The sequence below is a fragment of the Andrographis paniculata genome, unplaced genomic scaffold (genome assembly GCF_009805555.1).
Source record: "Andrographis paniculata isolate CXL003 unplaced genomic scaffold, ASM980555v1 Contig43END, whole genome shotgun sequence".
Classification (NCBI taxonomy): domain Eukaryota; kingdom Viridiplantae; phylum Streptophyta; class Magnoliopsida; order Lamiales; family Acanthaceae; genus Andrographis; species Andrographis paniculata.
Window position 1 is genome coordinate 1,246,341 of NW_026137577.1, and position 21,485 is coordinate 1,267,825.

The 21,485-nt window shown below is 31.7% G+C and overlaps 1 protein-coding gene across 1 annotated transcript; it reads left to right on the forward strand.

Moving 5' to 3' along the window:
- The first annotated feature begins 206 nt into the window (after window positions 1-206).
- Window positions 207-6,770, forward strand: LOC127251288 (glucosamine inositolphosphorylceramide transferase 1-like). The gene is made up of 4 exons (XM_051274931.1): window positions 207-1,119; window positions 2,713-2,835; window positions 4,089-4,256; window positions 4,838-6,770. The coding sequence occupies exons 1-4, from the start codon at window positions 805-807 to the stop codon at window positions 6,521-6,523; spliced, it is 2,292 nt and encodes a 763-aa protein (XP_051130888.1). The 5' UTR covers window positions 207-804; the 3' UTR covers window positions 6,524-6,770.
- Window positions 6,771-21,485: the final 14,715 nt, after the last annotated feature.

Consider the following 21,485-nt stretch of genomic DNA (forward strand, 5'->3'; position numbering starts at 1 on the left):
AATGGGCAAGTCTAATTTGAGGCGGATGGTATAATACATTTGAGTATATTTTTTAGAGAAACAAAAATCACATGAAAGATTATTTAAATTAAAAGTAAAACACGGAAACCAGACCACCACGTACGCTTGTTTCTTCATTCTTCTTTCCCTTTTGAAATGGTAAAGTGAGTTGTATCGTTATCGGTATTCTTTTGCATTTGCATTTGCATTTGCTCCACTCTTCTGCTACTTCCATCCTCCCCTCCGCCTCTCCGTCCTCTTCTCATCTTCGTCTTCGTTTCTTCTCTCATTGCTCTGTCGGATTAGGCCGAAATTAGAAGGGGTGGGCCGACACCCTAACAGGCCCCTACGCATGGGCTGGGTGGGCACTTTACCGAATTCAATTCGTTCCTGCAAAGGTCGGTACCAAATTCTTTGATTTTCTCATCTCGAAACGTGCCAAACCCTTCTTGCTTTTTTCCTATCGGATATTCGAATCGAATCCAATTCTCTCCTTTCATTGTCGCGTTTCCAATTAATGTGTGGCGTTGCAATCAAATAGATTGTATTTGATAGAATTCTCTGGCGCTGGCTGGATCGAGACAAATATCAACGATTTTTTTGAACAATTTGGCCCATTTTCTGGAAGAGATTTCGTTTCCGGTTTATTGCCATTTTTTGGAGGGTTTTTTATCCGATTTATTGCTAAATGCCACACCGCGGCGGCGAGGATTTTCTCCGGCGGCCGCGACCTCCATTTGTACTGCGTCGGTGGTGGCCTTCTGTTGCGGTTGTTTGATTTAACTGTAGTAGTTGTCGGAAGCAATGGCGTCGTTCGGCGGCCGAGGAGGTGGTGGTTGGTGGCGGTGGCGGTGGCGCAACGGCGGCGGAGGAATTGGTGGGAAGAGCGTTGCGAAGAATGGGAATGGAATTCAAAATATTGAGACGTTTGTTCTGTCGTCAGCCTTTTCGTATTTCCTAATCTGCTTTGTCGTTTTGGGTGCAATTGGGAGTTTGTACGGACGGTTCATGCTCGGTGCTAACGTGCGCTCTGGAAGGTGCCGAGAAGACAACGAGGGCTCCTGGGCCATTGGGGTCTTCTATGGCGACTCTCCCTTGTCTCTCAAACCCATCGAAGCTGTAATCCTCCTCCTCTTTCTCTTTCCTTTTGTCTATACATACATACATATGTATCTACATGTTTATACACAAGTATTGTTTATATATGCATCTATACTTTCTAGCTGGAATAGAATAGGGCTTTGGTTTCAGTATATTTATTTAATATGCATTTGTTATACTAGTAATTCTTTATATTATAATCTAAAACAGTAGGTTATAATGATAAGTGTGTTTGGTTCTGGATTTTGAGTTTGACCTTGAAAGAGTAAAAAAATTGAATTGAAATAAATGTAAGAGGCTATAAACCAGTTCTTAGTATAATATAGAATACAAAGAATAGTGTTCGATTTGATTTTTTTTTTTTTTTAAAACAACTTTAAATTACTTCTGTTTGAAGCTCTGATTTGTAATATGAAGTAGGTTTGTTTTTCTTACTTGTTGATATTTTGGTAGGAATAGTTGTCAATAGAGCTTAAATAGGTGTGTAGGGTGTAGCATACTGCCGCTGCTCGCAATAGCGACGTAGTGGTGTTTAGCATTTTGGAACAAAGCGCGAAACGCCTTTTAGATTGAATAATACTATCTTTATCCGGTAGTAAGGTATACTTTGTTATTTGCACGGAGGTTGAGAAATAGTAGTATTTAATAGTAGTTGTAGGTACTTTTTGTATGGAAAGATTTTTATGTTCTTATTTTTTTTTTTTAATTTGATGTAATGGTATTGATGTAAATAAGTGTAAATTTGAAAGTATTTGTAATGTGTAGATTGGTCAAGCTTACTAAAAAGAAAATGTATATCTTTTGATTGGACAAACGAAAAGAATATTGTGCAATGTGACAAATGTGCAATAGAAAATATGAATGAAAATTACGAAGAAAGATGAAGAAGAGAAAGAATATTCATACAAAAGTAGCAGTGATGGTGAAAATAGGAAAGAAATTATTTTTTAGATTTTGAACATGATTAATTTTGATTATCTATCTATTAAAGTAATTGTGTTCTAATTGTTTTTGCTTATATGATGATCTATGAGCTACGATTGTATATTTTTTGCAATTATATTGATTTGAATGATATTAATTGTAAATTTATATCTATAGTAAATTTTATATATACATTTTTAAATAGTGGTCATATATCCTTCATAAAATTTTAGAGATTGACCACTATGTAATGTTATTCGAGATTGACAACTATTTTGGTTGATGAACAGAAACTGAGTCTTTATTAATTGTATATAAATAAATTTAACTAGTTTTAAATCTCTAGTAGTGATTGCTTTACAGCATGTTCATTGTGTTCATTTTGTGTTTTTGACTTTTTGAATTGATAGTATTTTTTATGTTAGATGTAGTGAATTGTGGTGTTAATATAAAAAATAGTACTTTATGTTGAATTATTGACTTTTCGTGAATAGATAGAGTATATATATTATTTATTTTGTGTGAAGGTGTATGTATATTGTATTTTTTAATTGGGGATCGTGTCTTGATTGGTTTTCAATTCTATGGTTTTCAGCTCTCTGATTTTGTTCTAACAGAGTAACCCTTTTTTCTGTTTTCAATTTTATTTCATGAGATTAACTAGTTCTTCGAAAATTGGCGTGACAGATGAACATATGGAATAACAAGACTGCAGCATGGCCTGTAGCTAACCCAGTGATCACTTGTGCCTCCATTCCTGATGATACATTTCCCAGTAATTTTGTTGCTGATCCTTCTCTCTATCTGCAAGTAAGTCTCCTCAAATTTTGTAATTTACATTTCTTATAGTTATCTGTTAAAAGTAGTCGAGAATCTGATGTTGTTATGACAATAGATTAGGACTTTGTTCTTTCAGTGATTTAAAATATCTTCTTTTTCTTTTTGGAGATTTAAAGTTGTGTATTTATCTTATTTTTCTTTTGGACCTTTAAAGTTGTGTATGGCCAGCGGCCCTAGGCGGGGTGAGAGGGCATGGCCAAGGTCATTGTCAAGAGGTGGCCTATACCCCTAAGATTATATCTATAATATTTCAATTGTAATACAAATTTAAAATAATTATTTTTTAAAGTAAAATAAATAACTTTTGTTTTTTGAAAAAAAAAAAAAAATTATATAAATTATTTTGATATCAAATTTGAGAATTTTTTTTTTTAAAATTGATTTTTTCTTCTTATAAATAATTTTACTAATAGTATGTTCTTGTGTATATGAGTAGGTGTGTTTTTTCTTTTTAAGAATATTAATTTTTATGAGATAATAACATAAGAGTAGTATATTATATATATTGAGAATCGTGTAAAAAAAAATAGTTAGAAGAACAAACACAATATATTTTTCAAATTAAAATGATTGGAAATTTTGTTTGGAGCCATTGATGTTTTAAGAAAACATTTATAGATTTTGATCATTTTAGGTATAAAGAAATTCAATGTTAAAAAATATCCATAAATATTAGTAGTTTTAAATTTAAAAATATTTTTATATTTATTATTAATACAAAAATATAAATATATGTATTTAAACATGAGGGCCTTTTATATTATTTTTGCCCTGGCCTTCTAAAAGTCCGGCTAGAACGAAGTTTGTTTGCTTCGTGTTTAAATTTGAGTTTGGTATTTAATTAATGATGTTTTGTAAGAAAAAATAATTTATTTCGAAACTATGCAGAGTAAATAGTACAAAGTCCGAGTTAGAGTAACAAACCAAACAAATCCTTTCCTTGTTTTTTTTTTTTCAATCGGAAATCCTTACCTTGTTTTGTTTTTTTTTAGTGGAAATCCGTACCTTGTTTTTGTTTGAAGCATTGCATATTATAGTTTGGAACGAGGTAGTAAAAGTATCGATGATAAGTGGCAATTAATGAGGACCATTTACAGTGTTATGTTAATTTTCTCCGTTCCTTTCTTTAACATTTGATTCTCTTGATTAGGATTCTCGTTGTCTATAAGTGTTTATTTCTTCATCAGCACATACATAATTTGATGTTTGATTCCATGATTCAGGGTGATATACTTTACCTGTTTTTTGAAGTGAAAAATGCAATCTCTATGCAAGGAGACATTGCCGTTGCTCAAAGCATGGACAATGGAGTAACGTGGAAGCACTTGGGTATCGCTCTTGATGAAGATTGGCACCTTTCCTATCCGTATGTCTTTGAATACAACGGAAATGTAAGAACCCAACTTCCCGAGCACCTATATAATTGTCATTGTTTGCTATGCATTCTTGTATCTTGTTAGAATAATGAAATGCCGTGGAATTGCTTACTTTGATTGATATTTGCCAAGTTCATCAATATATAAGTATAAGATATTGTAGCGAAAGTATCTTGACGAGATGTGCTGTGTTAGTTGAAGTCATGTTGGCTTCTCATTTCGATATAATTGCTTGTATTAAGTTCTCGGTTCTGTTTTTGAGCAATTTGATTGATATTCATCAAATTTTCTTGTTTCATCACATATATATGTTAATGTATTGTAGCGCAAGTATCGTTGACGAGATGTGCAGTTTTAGCTGAAGTCATGTTGTCGTCTCATTTCAATATAATTGCTTGTATTTAAATTCACGGTTGTCTTGTTGCTGTTTAATTTTATTGGTATTCGCCAATTTTTCTTGTTTCATCGCATATATACGTATAATGTATTGTAGCGCAAATATCTCTGACCTGATGTGCTGTTTTAGATGTCATGTTTTCTTCTTATTTCGATATAATTGGTCGTATTTAAGTTCTTGGTTCTGTTGATTGTTGCAGATATACATGATACCCGAAAGCAGCGGGAAAGGGGATGTTCGTCTTTACCGTGCAGCCGACTTTCCTTTAAAATGGATGCTCGACAGGATTATCTTGAAAAAGCCTCTCGTCGATTCCGTCATAATTTCTCACGGCGCAAAGTTCTGGCTTTTCGGTTCTTATCACAGCGGAATGGGCACCAAGGTAAACGGGAAGCTCGGGATTTGGCACAGCGATTCGCCTCTCGGCCCATGGACGCCTCACACAAAGAATCCTATATACAACACAGGCAAGAAACCGGGAGCTCGGAACGGAGGCAGACCATTTGTCTACAACGGAAGCCTACACCGTATCAGCCAAGATTCCGGCGAGACATACGGGCGCAGAATCCGCATCTCCAGAATCGAAACTCTGACTACCGACGATTTCAAAGAAGTCAACGTTCCCTTCAGCATCGAACAGCCTATGAAGGGCTGGAATTCTTGGAACGGCGCGCGATACCATCACTTAGACGTACAGCAGCTCAGCTCCGGAAAATGGATCGCAGCTCTCGACGGGGACCGAGTACTTTCAGGAGACGTAATGCATCGGTTCATGCTTGGGTCTGCTTCCGTCACAGCTGTTGCCGCCGTCATCGTACTTGTCGGAATACTCGTCGGGACGGTGAAATGTATAGTACCGTTGACGTGGTGCCCGCATAACACGGGGAAGAGGAACGATGCCGTCTTGGCTTCCGAGAAGCGCAACTTATCATCGACGCTACGATTTTGCTGTAGCCAGATGAACCGGGCGTGTTCGACTCTCCATTCGAAGTTACGCCCGAACACGTGCGTCGGAACGCTCGTCCTTGTTCCGGCGATTGTCGTGGCCATGATCCTCACTTGTGCCGGAGTTCATTTTATATACGGAGGGAGTGGCGCGCAGGACGGATACCCGTTCGACGGCCACTACTCCCAGTTCACGATGCTTGCGATGACGTACGACGCCCGTCTCTGGAACTTGAACATGTACGTAAAGCATTACTCGAGATGCTCGTCCGTGCGCGAGATTGTTGTCGTTTGGAACAAAGGCGTCCCTCCGAAACCGAGCGATTTTGATTCCGCAGTCCCTGTAAGGATACGCGTCGAAGACCGAAATTCGCTGAACAACCGATTCCGCGCCGACCCGCTGATAAAAACCCGGGCAGTCCTCGAGCTCGATGACGACATCATGATGGCGTGCGACGACGTGGAGCGCGGGTTCCGGATTTGGCGTGAGTGGCCCGACCGGATCGTCGGGTTCTACCCTCGACTCGTCGACGGCAACCCTCTCGAGTACCGAGCGGAGAAGCATGCGCGGAAGCACAACGGGTACAACATGATTTTGACGGGGGCGGCGTTCATGGACGCCCGGGTCGCGTTCGAGCGATATTGGAGCGAGCGAGCGGCGGCGGGGCGAGCGGTGGTCGACGAGTACTTCAACTGCGAGGACGTTTTGTTGAACTACTTGTATGCGAATTCGAGCTCGTCGGGTGGTCCTCCGGTGGAGTACGTGAGGCCGGCGATGGTGATCGATATGTCCAAGTTTTCTGGTGTGGCGATTAGTAAGAACACCCAGGTGCATTACGGCATACGGAGCAAATGTTTGATGAAATTTGCGGAGCTTTACGGCGGCATAGCTCACCGGAAGTTGGAATTCGGAAGAAGGAAGGATGGGTGGGATGGATAGATAATACTACTTGCTACAACTACTACTTAACAGAATCAATGCAGCTGCCTTTTCTTTTTATTTATTATTTTATTTATTAAATATTATTATTTTTATTAATTGGTAGTATTCTTGGATGGCTGCAGTCGGAGAGCTTTGTTAGGTGGCGCGGCATTTTTTTCCCTTGCAGCATTGGCTTACTACTTGTTAAATCTATTTTGTATTTCAATTTTTACTCTCCGTAATTTATAATTACATATAATACTTACGACGGTAGTTACAATGCTAGTTTAAATCAGATAATAAATCATTAGTCTAATAAAAATACTTTATTTTGGGTTCGGCCGAAAGTTAAAAAATGAGAATAGTAAAAGGACAATTTAAAGTATATTTGAAATTTTACTTAATAATTAAAGTGAAGAAAGAGATAAGATAATAAAGTTAGTGATTCTTTTGTTTTAAGTAAAATATTAGATTTTTTTGACTTTGTTAAATACTTATATTCTAAAGCAAATTTAAGAGACAAAAAATAAAATTAGAAATAAATTTGACGGACTGAAAAAGTATTATATTAGATGGTACATAAATTAGGGCAAACGGATATTATAGTTAAGTAAGTAAAAAAAATTTGCATTTTTAGCCTTCCGGCGCCGAAGATGCCTACGTGGCACTCGCATAGCTCGTCGGAGGACACGTGTCCGCCAAATCAACAATACTTGGCGGAAAGGTGGATTTTTTGGAATTTTTATTTAAAAAAATAATTTGTTTATATTTGCCTATTTTTGTAAAAATTTAAAAATTTCAAAAAAAAAAAAATAATAATGAAAATGAAATTTTTTTTTTAAAAAAATAAAATCTACATTTCCACCATTTGTCGCTAGCCGGGCGGACATGTATCATTCGGCGAGCCACATGGATGCCACATAGGCATCTTCAGCGCCGGAGGACTAAAAGTGAAGAAAATTTTCACTTATGAAACTAATTTGTAACAAATCGTAGTTACGAGACTAAAATAAAATGAATGCAGTTAGGAAACTAAATAAATACTTTACCCTATAAAATATAAATTAGCAATACATATGGTATAAATCAACAATACAAAACGATCGTAGTTATTTATGCTGAATTTTTTAATCAGCAAATTGCTGAAAGTACAGTATATAACAACAAATAACACATACCCGTAATGAAATACCAGGTGATGTAGGGATAGACTCGTGACCGTGAGGTTATAGATTCACATTTCGACGAATAGTGACTACAAATTCCCACATTAAAAAAAAAAAAAAAGAAAGAAAAAACAATATATAATTTATACTAATATATTATAAATGTTGCACATGATAATTATCTATTCACTATATTACTATTAATTTCAACGTATAAATATGTATATACAACACAATCTATAAATAAAACTATAAACAGATAATTTCAACTATCACAACATATATTATACTAGTTGAAATTATATGTTGTTGGGCTATTTATAATATATTGAATTGAGAAATCAATACTATCTAATTTCTCATAATCAACATAGTAACTTCTTTTGTACATAATATATTCCAACACATGCAAACAAAATATTTATGTGTGCTAATTGTTGGTCCCAACTTACCAATTCCAGTAAACAATAAGGACAGAATCTCAACATACCAATATGAACTCAATTAACAGAAGGTTTGTAATCAGACCAAACAACGTAGACACATAGACACACTGAAGGCAGTAAAGCATAATGCAAAAATCAATTGTTAACCCAGTTCGGTCATCAATGACCTACATCTGGGGGTTCCAACACAAGCTCATCTCGACTATAAAAGAACTGGTTCGTGGTTACAGTGATATCCTCTACAATGTTTAGCTCATAGAAATCCCAAAATGCCCAACTCTCAGATTTCCTGTTTGCCTCGCATCACACACACTATCTCACTCACCAAACTCTCTTTTCTTCCATTTACATCACACTACCCTGTGTTCAACCAACTCACCTGCATACCTCACATGATTAATTGTATATCACCTTTTTGTTTGTTGTAACAGAATCGCAAATCTATCACCGTTACATGCGTAGAGGGAACCCGCCTTCTTCACATTTCTTTCTGGTAACATCTATTGGATATTTCATATTGGGCCATATTTGAGTCATCAAGCCCAAACTCAATTGGGCTTCAATACGTCACTGGATTTCGCTGGTTGATTGACTTTCCTGCAGACAATCATCAACCAAAAATAAAAATCATAAATCTTTAACACTAATAAATTGTACTCTGTATGATATGATGATTAGAGTTAATCAATACAGTACTAATTACCTTTAATTAAAATCCTAACTACTCTCATAAATTTATGTATAAAGATGCATATTTAAAGAAAATGCTATTTGGAGGATGTAAAACATAAAAAATGTTTTTGAAATATTTTAAAATTTGTTTACATTATAGGCAATTGTTTAGGATACACATTATAATTGATCTCAACAATAGATTGGATCTGTTTCTTTAGGCACGGTTTTGGAAAGATAGAGATTGAGTATGAATTGTATTTGAATTTGGAGTGAGTTTAGTTTTTATTATTTATTTAGATATATAAGTTTGGTTTGGGTTGGAGGGATTTATGATATATATTGATTTAATAGATGACAATTATATTAGATTAAATAAATTAAAGTTTTTGTTAATAATATTGTATTTTAATATAAAATATATTATTTTTATTATAAATTTATTTAAAAAACACATTTAAATAAAAAAAAATGAAAAAAAGAACAAAATCATTTTACAGTAGCCGCCACCCTTTCCTCCACTGTAGTTTTCTTCTTTCTTCTTCTTCTTCTTCTTTTCTTTTCTTCTTTTTCTTTCATACCTCTAAAAATTTCCTGACAGTAGCCGCCTGTTCTCTAACTTTCGTCGCCGCCCGGTGATGCTTGCCGTTACCCTTCAACGCTGCCATGTGCGCCGATGGTCCTCCTTCGGTGAGCGATTGTGAGAAGATGGACGAACGCGGACCCAAAGTCGCCATCGATTAGTCGAGGGGGATTAAGGTTGCACGATTCGAATATTAAGAAAAAATCATTACATTAAAACGTAGTACAAATTAAAAAAAAATTGCAAAAATACTTTCATTAGTATCTTATAATAATAATAGAAGGAAATTTGTATAAAAAATTATATACGGATATTTTTAATATTAAGTACAACAAAATAAAAGGTAAATGTAACCTTAAAGGTGGACGGAGAAAATATTAAATATTGGGTAAAATAATTATGTAAGATTTCTTTATAGTTTCAAAAACTCTGTATTTAAATCTCATTTTGTCATTAGTTAATTGTGACTTTGCAGTTACAAAATTTCAAAATTACCTTCGCAGCGTCTAAAATAATCACTGTTAACTAATGACAGAAAAATATTTAAATACGAGGGTTTTAAAACTAGTAAGTTTGATGCAATTGTTAAACAGAAATTTCGTATAATTTTCTTAAAATACAAGGACTCATGAATTGCAAACTTTGACCCAAGGAAAATGGTCATACGAAAACATATTAACCTATTTTTTTGTAGAAAGAGACACTAGTTAGCCTTTGCAGGTTGTCCTAAACTCCTAATCCTTAGTGGCGATTAATAAATTCCTTTGTCAAAAGAACTTTAGAGGTGTGTTTCTCCGGCCAGGTTTGGGCTCGATCACTTTGCAAACAGTGTTTACATAGGTTGGACGGTTTGGGGGACTGGAGATGACATGTTCCTGTAATTTTATTTTTATTTTTAAAATTTAAATTATAAATATAAATTAAAATTTTTATAATATGTATAATTTAATAAAATATATATAATATATATGTCATTTTGTAGAGAATTTTTTTTTTTTTATAATATAGGTAAATAAAAATTTAGAAATATATATATAGATATAATATAAATTTATAATTAAATTATACAAATTAATACACATTTATATTATTATATTTATTACTTATCAAATCAAGCATATCAAAACTCCCCAAACCCCAACCAAACATAAACACAAAAAAACATCAAAATTCAAATAAAAATCAAACTCAAATCCAAATTTCCCAAAGTCTCTCCCATCCACTTATTACAATCTTGTAATAGCAATTTCAAAATTTTTATCTATTTAAATATATTTAAAAATATATATACTCCATCCGTCTCATAATAAATATTTATTTTCCTATTTTAGTTCGTCTCATAACAAAATATTCATTTCATTTTTTAGTAATTGTACTATCTACTTAACATTACAAATACCCCTATAAATTACAATATATTACACAAATGTCATTACCTTTATATTACACATACTAATAAGGTTATTTTAGCAATTTTTTCTTTATTTCTACTACATCCAAATATAATACTAATATTTCTAAAACTACGTGCAAAAAGCAAATTGATATTTAGTTATGGGACAGAGGGAGTATTATATTTATGGTAATTATCGTATTTAAGAGATTTGTAGAATTTTTGCATTATTTAGATTATTTTTATTGTTATTATAAATATGTACAAATTCTATGATTGTAAAAGAGAATTTAAGTTTATTATTCTAACATAGTATCAAAGTCAAATTCTCTCCGGGTACATCCATGACCCGTTATATCTTGTATATATTTTTATATTTTATTGATATATCTGCTTTTATTAACGGTCATTCTGTCAGTTCATGCGGTTGTCTCATTCTCTGCTACTTTGATCTCCATTGATAGAGTTTTATTTTCGACTCTATCGCCGTTGAGGGTCATGTTTTCGACTCTAACTCGAGCGAGTCCTATTTCTGACTTTAGCTCTGTTGTAAGCGAGCGAATCCTGTTTTCGACTTTGGCTCTGTTGTGAGTGAGTGAATCCTGTTTCGGACACTAGCTTTGTTGTGAGCGAGCGAATCTTGCTTTCGACTCTAGCTCTATTAAGAGTGGACGAATCCTATTTTCGACTCTAGTTTCGTTGTGAACGAGCGAGTCTTATTTCCAACTATAATGGTGTTAAAAGTTTTGCTTTTGACTTGGATTCAATGGACCTACTTTCGGTCAATCTTGGCAAATTCAAGTTCGTTTATGGAAGATCTCCGCTATATCTTTTTTGGTCACTTCTGACAAACTCAAACTTGTTCGATCATATCTTAAATTTGAGGGATGTTAAAATATATTTAAAATATATATTATATTTATGATAGTTATTGTTGTGAATTTATTCCTAGATCGATTGGATTATTCAAACAAACCTCGTATACAAAATACAACAATGGATTAATAGCGGAAACGAAATTCGAATAAAATGATAATTAAACTAACACTGAAACAAAACTAAAAGAATTAAGAATTGATATTAAGGCTATATTGATCTTCAGGATTTTATCAATCAAACACACGAAAAAATTGAGAACCAAAATGATAATCGAAATCAAGCAAGTAGGACAAAAATTCAATTACTTCCCTATTCGTCCAAATCCATTCATGCCCAGACCACACGATTCCCAATCGGACAAGGATACTGACGATCGTTTCACCGGCGGACACCTCTCGGACGAATGTGGCTCAACAACTCCAGCAGGAGCGGCTTCTCCCAATGAACAACGGTGGTTACTTTCTCTCCTCTGGAGAACCGGCAGCGCTCTACATCGTCTCCTCCGAACACGAACAGAAACAACTCCGGAGACTTCTGAAAACAATTCATCAAACCGGCGAAGGGACGACAGTTTTCGGCTCAGCCCCATGGTGCACAATGGCCTGTGGTAACCACGTCTTAAGGTGGAGGTCGGCTCTTCACTCCGAGCCTCGACACCCACCGGAATCGGCCATTGGAAAGGGCTTTTCACTCGCCGAAAAACTTACCGGAATCTCTCAGCTTCTCTTCTCTCTTACTCCCTCTCTCTCACTCGAACGCTTCACAGATGGATAGAGTGTTTCAACTCAACACACCCCAAACCCACCATCTAATCTAACACTTATTAACTTCCCGAAACTAAAAAATCACACGCGGTTATACTCAGCCTAACAAATGGACGTAGAGTTTGATATATAGGTTTGGGAATTGGGTTTAGGTTAAAGGGTTTAGGCCGAATTTGGTGGGCCGGGCTAAAGGAGTGGACCAACTAATTATTTATGGAGGGACTTACTGGGTTAGGCCTCAAACGGCCAAAATTTCCAACAATCTCCTCCTATTTTGGTTGTGATTTAACCAAATCTCAAATACGTATTTACTAGATATAGACTTACCTAGCACCAATGGATTTCATCATCGCCTTTTATCCCTCGCTGCATCTACGAACAAACGTTAATGCAAACAACATATATCACACATAGATCCTAACATGCACCTAGATAGAACACATAGCAACCTAGCACATAGAACAAACAAAAACAAAACAATCGAGCAACATATATGCATATACACAAAGAAAAGCAAACACATGCCGAATACAAAAAACTCATAGAATCACATTATAGGAGCTATACCTTATTTGACATTTACTAGAGAACACTTAACACTAAAAACAAAGAAAACCTTAGGCACTAAACTCTACGGCTTTAGTACACACCTTTATGGGCTAAGCACAACCTAAGAACCTGGATTGATCGACCACTAACGTTAAGATCTCCGGAGACACAACCACTCAGACATCCTACCTAGAAAAACACTCAGCAACCTAGGAGGAAACCTAGAAGAACACTAAGAAACTAGGACGAAACCTAGAGGAACACTCAGCAACTAGGAAGAAAGTTAACCCTAGAAGAACACTAAGCGACTATATGGAAAAAAAATCACTAAGCACTAAGTTCGATCGAACATTACCACTAAGAAAACCCGGGACCACAAGCACAGGGCAATCAATCAAAACATGACATAGCAAAAACTAATCACATAGCATACAAATTAAGAATTATGCATTAACACCCAAAAAACCACATAATGCCACAAACCTAATTTTATTCTTGATTATCCTCTAATTTACAATTCTATTTAGGCATTTTCCAATTAACACCTAACATGAAATATCTAATACACAAAGAAAAGATTTAGCATGCAATCTACTACAACAATTTGGCTAGCACAGTTTTTTTTTTTTCACAAGCTATCAACATAATCCATGAAATACAACAAGAATATAATAAAGGAACAAAAAACTTCAAAACAACATCACCAACAACAATACAAGGAAATAACAACCAATTCCAAGATTATACACCGATCACCAAAAATGCATAGCTAATCAAGCACCAATAAATGAATAGCCAACTAACACAAAGACATTCAACATATTATTTAACAACAATTTCACCAATATTCACCAAGATACAATATGCTGAAAATAAAGAGAGGAGAGTTTAGCATTTTACCACGATTCGAGTCCTACCAAACTTGAACCAAATTAATCTTTCAATTTCAGAATCGGTTGCCGGGCTCTGATACCACTGTTGTGAATTTGTTCCCGGATTGATTGGATTATTCGAAAAAACCTCGTATACAAAATACGAGAATGAATTAATAGCAGAAGCGAAATTTGAATAAAACCAAAATTAAACTAATACCGAAACAAAACTAAAAGAATTAAGAATTAATATTAAGGCTATATTGATTTTCTGGATTTTATCAATCAAACACACAAACAAACTGAAAACCAAAATGATAATCGAAATCAAGCAAGCAGGACATGAATTTAATTACTTCTCTATTTCCAGATCCATTCATGCTCAGACCACACGATTCCCAATCGGACAAGGATACTAACGATCGCTTCACCAGCGGACATCTCTCGGATGTCGGTGGCTCCACAACGTCAGCAGGGGCGGCTTCTCCCAACGAACAGCGGTGGTTGCTTTCTCTCCTCTGGCGAACCGGCAGCGCTCTGCATCGTCTCCTCCGAACACGAACAGAAACAACTCTGGCGACTTCCGAAAACTCCGATTCATCACACCGGCGAAGGGACGAAGGTTTTCGGCTCAGCCCTATGGTGCTGGATGGCCTATGGTAACCATGCCTTAAGGTGGAGGTCGGCTCTTCACTTCAACCCTCGACACCCACTAGAATCGACCATCGGAAAGGGCTTTTCACTCGCCGAAAAACTCACCAGAATCTCTCGGCTTCTCTTCTCTCCTCTCTCTCACTCTCACCCTCTCTCTCTCACGGTTCACAGATGGATAGAGTGTTTCGACTCAACACACCCCAAACCCACCATCTAATCTAACACTTATTAGCTTCCCCAAACTAAAAAATCACACACAGTTATAACCAAACTAACATATGGACTTAGAGTTTGACATATGGGTTTGAAAATTGGGTTTGGGTTAAAGGATTTGAGTCGAATTCGGTGGACCGGGCTAATGAATGGAACAATTAATTATTTATCGAGGAACTTGCCGGGTTAGGCCTCATACGTCAAAAATTCCCAACAATTATCTTATTTAAGAAATTTATAGAGTTCTCGCATTATTTAGATTATTTGTATTGTCGTTATAAATATATACGAATTCTTATAATTGAAAAAATAGAATTTCAATTTATTATTCTAACGTTATCTAATAACTCAAATTGTTTCTTAAACTATTTCGCCTATGTTATTATAAAATCTTAATGGATTTTCTTTAGATCAAATGTCCCTCTGTTAGGCCTAAAAGTGTAAGTAGGAGGAAGTGATGTTGACCAAGTCCAAGATGAAATTATTTCTAGCCCTTGCTAGGAATTGATTGAAGAAGATCAATCATGAATTTCTAAATGAAGTGTACTAACGAGAGAAAAAAGGAAAAAAAAAATGGTTGGAGGGAAGGCAAAGAGGGCAACACACTTGTCTAGATTCTGCCCAAATTTCCTTTGTTTTGTTTAATTTTGTTTAGATTATGTTTGTTCCAATTCCCTATTTTTTTTCTTGCTCTTTTCATGTTTTATTTATGATTATTGCCTAATAGTTCAAGTTTCTTTTTAGTGGCCTTTTTGTTCATTGTCATTGTTTATTCTCATTTTCCTTACCAATCCATTGACACAAAAAATTTATTTCAAGAACTTTCTGGAGTACTCTAGAAAACTCTCACGAGCATCCTCATAGGCCGTTAGAGAAAATTCAAAATTTGGGCAAAAATATTTTGATTGTTTTCGTATCCTTTGTTCAATAATGTAGAGTTCGACATGCAAATTGATTATTCAAATAAATTTGAACATCATGTATGGATGGAAATTGTGTAAAGTTGAAAAAACAGTGTGTTTGTTTGTGGGTTTTAGGGTTTTGGGTTGGATTTATGAATGGTAAAAAGTTGAATTTGAATAATTATTTGAAGTGATATTTATAAATGTTGATGTGATGTTTTGAATGTAAAATAAATTTATAGTATAATATAAAAAAAAATTAATTATTTGATTTGATATTTTTGGAGCGAAAAAAAAATTTCAATAGTAAAAACATACGTTAAAATCCACGAAAAACACAACCTATAATGACTTTCTCACTCATATTCTCCGTTAACCCTTTTTTTTTTTTTCTTTCTTTTTTCTTTTTATGCTTTTTGTATGTGTGTTTTGTTCCCCTTTCCATTTTGTTTTCCATTTCCTTATCTTTTGTATAGAGTTTTTGGGTTCAATAAAAAATTGTATGCAGTGGCGGAGCCACATAGGGGCTTGAGGGGTCCTGAGCCCCCCGAGTCGTCGATCCGCCATTATGTCGACTATATTGTTGGTTATATAAATTACTTTTTTGTTCGGATTTGATTGACTTTTATCAATTTAATATTTTTATATTGATTGAATACGTTAGTATATATATACGATATATTTCGTTCAAAATAATAAAAATATTTGATTTTTCAGCCTTACCGAAACCTTTAGCCTCCTTGGTAGAACAATTCTGGCTCCGCCACTAATCTTATGCACTCCTACTTACAAAATCATGCCATTGTCTTGCCTTAAAAGGTACATTAAATTTAGAAATAGTGAGCATATTATATATAAATGCGTATTATTATTATTATTATTATTATTATTATTATATATATAGATAGTGAATGGAATGAAAAATGGCATGGAGAAAGAGCAGTCGTGAGTGGTCAATGGTCATTGTTGGAGGATTTTAAAAGTCAAAACAATGACGACGTGTAGCTTTGATGTATTATTATTATTATTATTTATTGTTATATATATATATATATTTATATGGTTTTAGCTCTATTTTTTTTTTATTTGATTTCTCACTTTCACTATTATTCTCAATAGGATCAGGATTATCAGTTGATTTCTTTATTCTATACTTTTTAAAATATTAAAAGCAACTATTAATTGGAGACAAACTATTACTTTTTTTATTTTTATAAAAAAATCATAAATGAAAAATTAATTAATTAATTATTATTGTTATTTATTTTATCCAAATAATGTTATTTAAAATATTCTATTTTTTTATATTGTATAAAACTTATATAATTAAAGTGTGTATTTGCAATCAAACATTATTTTTTACTAAAAAAGTATTTTATACTTATTTTAATTTAAAACAAAAAGTTATTATGGAATTTTCTTTTTTTTTTTAAAAAAAAAAAAATTACACAAGCTTGGGGTTTGTTTAGTTTAGATTTGAAATTGATTTTTTTTAATTTTAATTTTAATACTATTTTGATAAAAAAAATGTTACAAATAGTATTGTACTTAAAATATATAAAGATGTAAATTCAGATATACAAAAGAAAACAAAACAAAAACAAAAGAAACCGCGAAAAGAAAAAAATTAAAGGTGTGTTTGTTTGGAGGATTGGATTAGATTTCTACTATTCATTTCATTTTTTTCCTCCAAAAATATCAAATCAAATACCTATTTTTTATTTTTTATATTATACTAAAAATCAATTTTACATTCAAAACATCACATCAACACGTATTTATATCAAATCATACAACTATTCAAATTCAAATTTTTTACTATTCAAATCCCAACTCAAAATCCAAACCCCCAAACAAACACACCCTAAAAGGACATTCATAATATATACTATCTCCGTCCCAATTTAAAATATCATTTTTACTATTATTGTATGTTCCATTTCAAAATATCTATTTCCTTTTTTTTAAAAAAAATGATTATATACTAATATCAAAATACTGTTAAAGTATTAAAAATCATTACATATACAATTACTTTATGATAAAATCAAATGACAAAAATGTCAAAAATCTTTTACACACTTCCACTAACTAATAAAATACTGTTATTTTTTTTAATTTACCACAAAAATACCAAAAAATCGTGTTAAATTGAGATGGATGAAGTATATATATATTTATAAAGGAATCTCAATTAAATAATAATAATAATAATAATAATAATAATAAAATAGGACAAATACAATTTGATACGTGCAAGCAATCAACTACGGACTCAAACACACCATCGACTATTAAGTCTTAATCACAACAATATCATAAAAATTGTTACGCTAAACACGTTTTTATATACTAAGATAAAATATTATTCATAGTTATATCATAAAAAAATGTATTTAAATATTCTCTTAATATTTTGTGCAAAATAGATTTGTTCAGTTTGCATTAATTTTAGACATAAAATTTTCCCATTAAATATATAGTTATATTAAAAATATATTACTTTATTTCATAAAATATTATATCGAAATAATATTTAACTTAAAATTTAATAAAAAAAGAAAAATACAAATCTAAACAACTTTTGTTTAGAGTAATACTCCCTGGTCTTTTTTTAAATAGATCATTTGGAGGTTTGTACTTAGATTTAAAAATAATAATATTTTATTAATTAGTGAAAGTATGTAAGAGTTTTTGACATTTTTATCAATTGACTTTTTGTATAAAGTAATTGTATGTGTAATAATATGTTTGTAATTTAAGTAAACGTTAAAGATACTTTGATATTAATATAGAAGTGCTTTTTACAAAATAGGAAATTGATACTTTGCAATGAGACAGACGAAAACAGTAAAAAAAAAGTACTTTGAATTGAGACGGATGGAGTATATGTTCTTTTGTACAATTGATCTGTTTTTTATATATTTTGGATCAATTTTAGTTCCTCAATTTTTAAAATAAAAATTTTGATTCATTATCAATTAATATAATTAAGGATTAATTTTTAATTATTATTTTCTCGAAAAATTAATCGATATACTAGTTATATATATTGTCGTATAAAAACGATATCCTTAAAAAAATTGTTTTACAAAAATTATTATCCCATGTCACTATATTTAGGCAAAATTGCTCATAATTCTCTTGTGGTTTCGAAACTCAGCGTAAATTCACACTCTATTTTAAAAATTGCGTGACGCCCCCTTATACTTTAAAAAATATTGCATGAAACCACTTTGTGGTTTCAGAACTCAGTATAAATTCCCATTTTACTTTAAAAAATTGCATGACGTTCACTTATACTTTAAAAAATGTTGCATAAAACCCCCTTTCATGCAAAACATATAGATAAAAAATAATCTTCTTATCACACAAGGAAGAAATTTCATGGTGGTGGAGTTTCATGTAATATTTTTTAAAGTATAAGGGAGTACCATGCAATTTTTAAAATATAAGGAGATGATTTTACGCTGAATTTTGAAACTACAGGGGGTTATAAGCAATTTTACCCTATATTTATTACCATACTCATATCCACACAAATATAAATATATATGTATATATATTGTTTTCTTATGTCAACGATTTAATTAAGACAAGCAAGTATCTAGCAATTATATTGTTTTAAACAAATGGTTTTTAAATTAAATAATCTTTTTTGAAAATATTGTTTGAAAGAAAATATTTGTATGGTGAAAAAATAATAATAATATAAATCAATATAAATAATGAATAAGAATGATAGTTTCGGATGAAAATTATACACTACTTTCGTCATAAAAATAGAAATAAAAATAGGCTCATAATTTTTAAGGATGAGTTTTAATATTGTGTATTTTTTATTTATTTTTTATTTATGATTTTTTATTAAAATAAAAATTTAATATTTTCACGCGACAAAAGTAGTAATAATTATACTTTTTATTTTTTATTGAAACAATGATAAAAGAATAAAATTAAATTAATTTGACAAATAAGGGACCAAAAATGTATTTTACGCTTTTGTTTATTTTTATTTTTCTTTTAGGATATAATTATTATTATCATTATTAGTAAATTATACTATATATTCTATACATATGGAAAAGAGTGAACAAAATATTCAAATCCAACAGTTGAATTGACAAATCAAACTAAATTTAAGTTAATCAAGAAAAATTAGTTAAAATATAAATGCATATATTTATATATAATATATATTTGTTCGGTCTAGTTTAATTTTAATTTTTAATATTATTTTGGGTTAATTGAACCAAATCAATTTTATTTAAAAATTTATATTAATAGTTATATTAAATAAATTATAGGCAAAATTGTACAATTCACTCGTGGTTTTACGAAATTACGTCAAATGCCTCGTATTTACAAAACTGCGTCAGATTCACTAATGATTTCATAAACGTTGTATCTAAGTCCATCGACAGTTATTATTTAACGATGTTGACCTGCATGCGCTCAAATTGAAAATAAGTTTCAAAATCTCTATTTCTGAACTCTTGAAATTACAAATACAATAATTTTATTTATATATCTAGCTTCAAGGAACAATAAATTATGCTCGGAAATAATTATTTTCCTCTGATACTACAATTTTTTACTTTTATTTGAGACTAAATATAAGAGTAATGAATATTTTGTAATTTCAGAAGTTTAAATATAGAGATTCCAAAATTTATTCGTATTTAATACGTGTAGATTAAACACCGTTAAATGAAGACAGCTAAGGGGGTTAAACGCAAAGTTTGTGAAATTACGATGGATTTTTACACAATTTTAAAAGTACAAAGAATTTGGTACAGTTTTAATTTATGCATTTTTGACCGTTCAAACCATCTTTTAAATATATTTTAATTTTAATCAAAATTAGTATTACATAATTATTCAACAACATCTCATCGAGCAAATCTGATCGTCCAACTAAACTTCCCAACTTGCGACCAAACTCATATAATTTCAAAAATAAATAATACTCCTCAATTCACCTCAAAAATATATTTTTGCATTTTTTTTAATTTTATTCATCCAAATAAAATATATTTATTATCTATGGCCACCTGTGTATTTCTTTAATTTTGGTTTGATATTAAAATAATATTTAATAAATTTTTTTGTGATATATATTTAAAAAATGCAAAATTCAAATAATAAAATTTGAAAAATTTTGTAAAAAGACGCACAAATTTACATCAAATTATCTTATGGTGTTTGTTTAGTGTTTGAGGTGTTATTTTTTATGTAGATTTAAGAAATTGTGCAATAATATAAAATATAATATTTTATGTTGAATTTTTAATTTTTTATTATAAAATAAAAAATATACTATATTATTTATATTATGTATATATATTATATTTGTCTTATTAATAGTCATCGGAATCATATCCACCCAAAATATAATTATATACCTATTTGTCTAGACAGTGAGAGTCAAATATAATAGTATGTTGACAAGTATGTATTATTTTGATCCATCCAACATAATTTGTCTATATTTTCTATTTTCACCAATCCCAAATAATTTGTCATTTTATTTTTTAAAAATATAATTATATACTTTAATTATATTTTAAATTTTATAATTTTTATAATTTTAATTAAATTATTTAATTATTTTAATTTTAATTTATAATTATTTTTACTGTATAATAACTTTGGGGCGCGCTTAGCTAATATGTTTAGCTTCCTTTTACTAAGTCTTTTTATTACTTAGTCAACTAACCAATTTTCCTTGAAATTTCTTCCTTGTCAATCAAGACTATACATATATATATATATATACATACACATATACATGTGGTGTAATAAGCTTTCAATTTAGTCATTCATTCTTTCATCTAACCAAGAAGAATATTTTCTTTCCACAATAAAAAAAAAAAAAAGAGAGAAA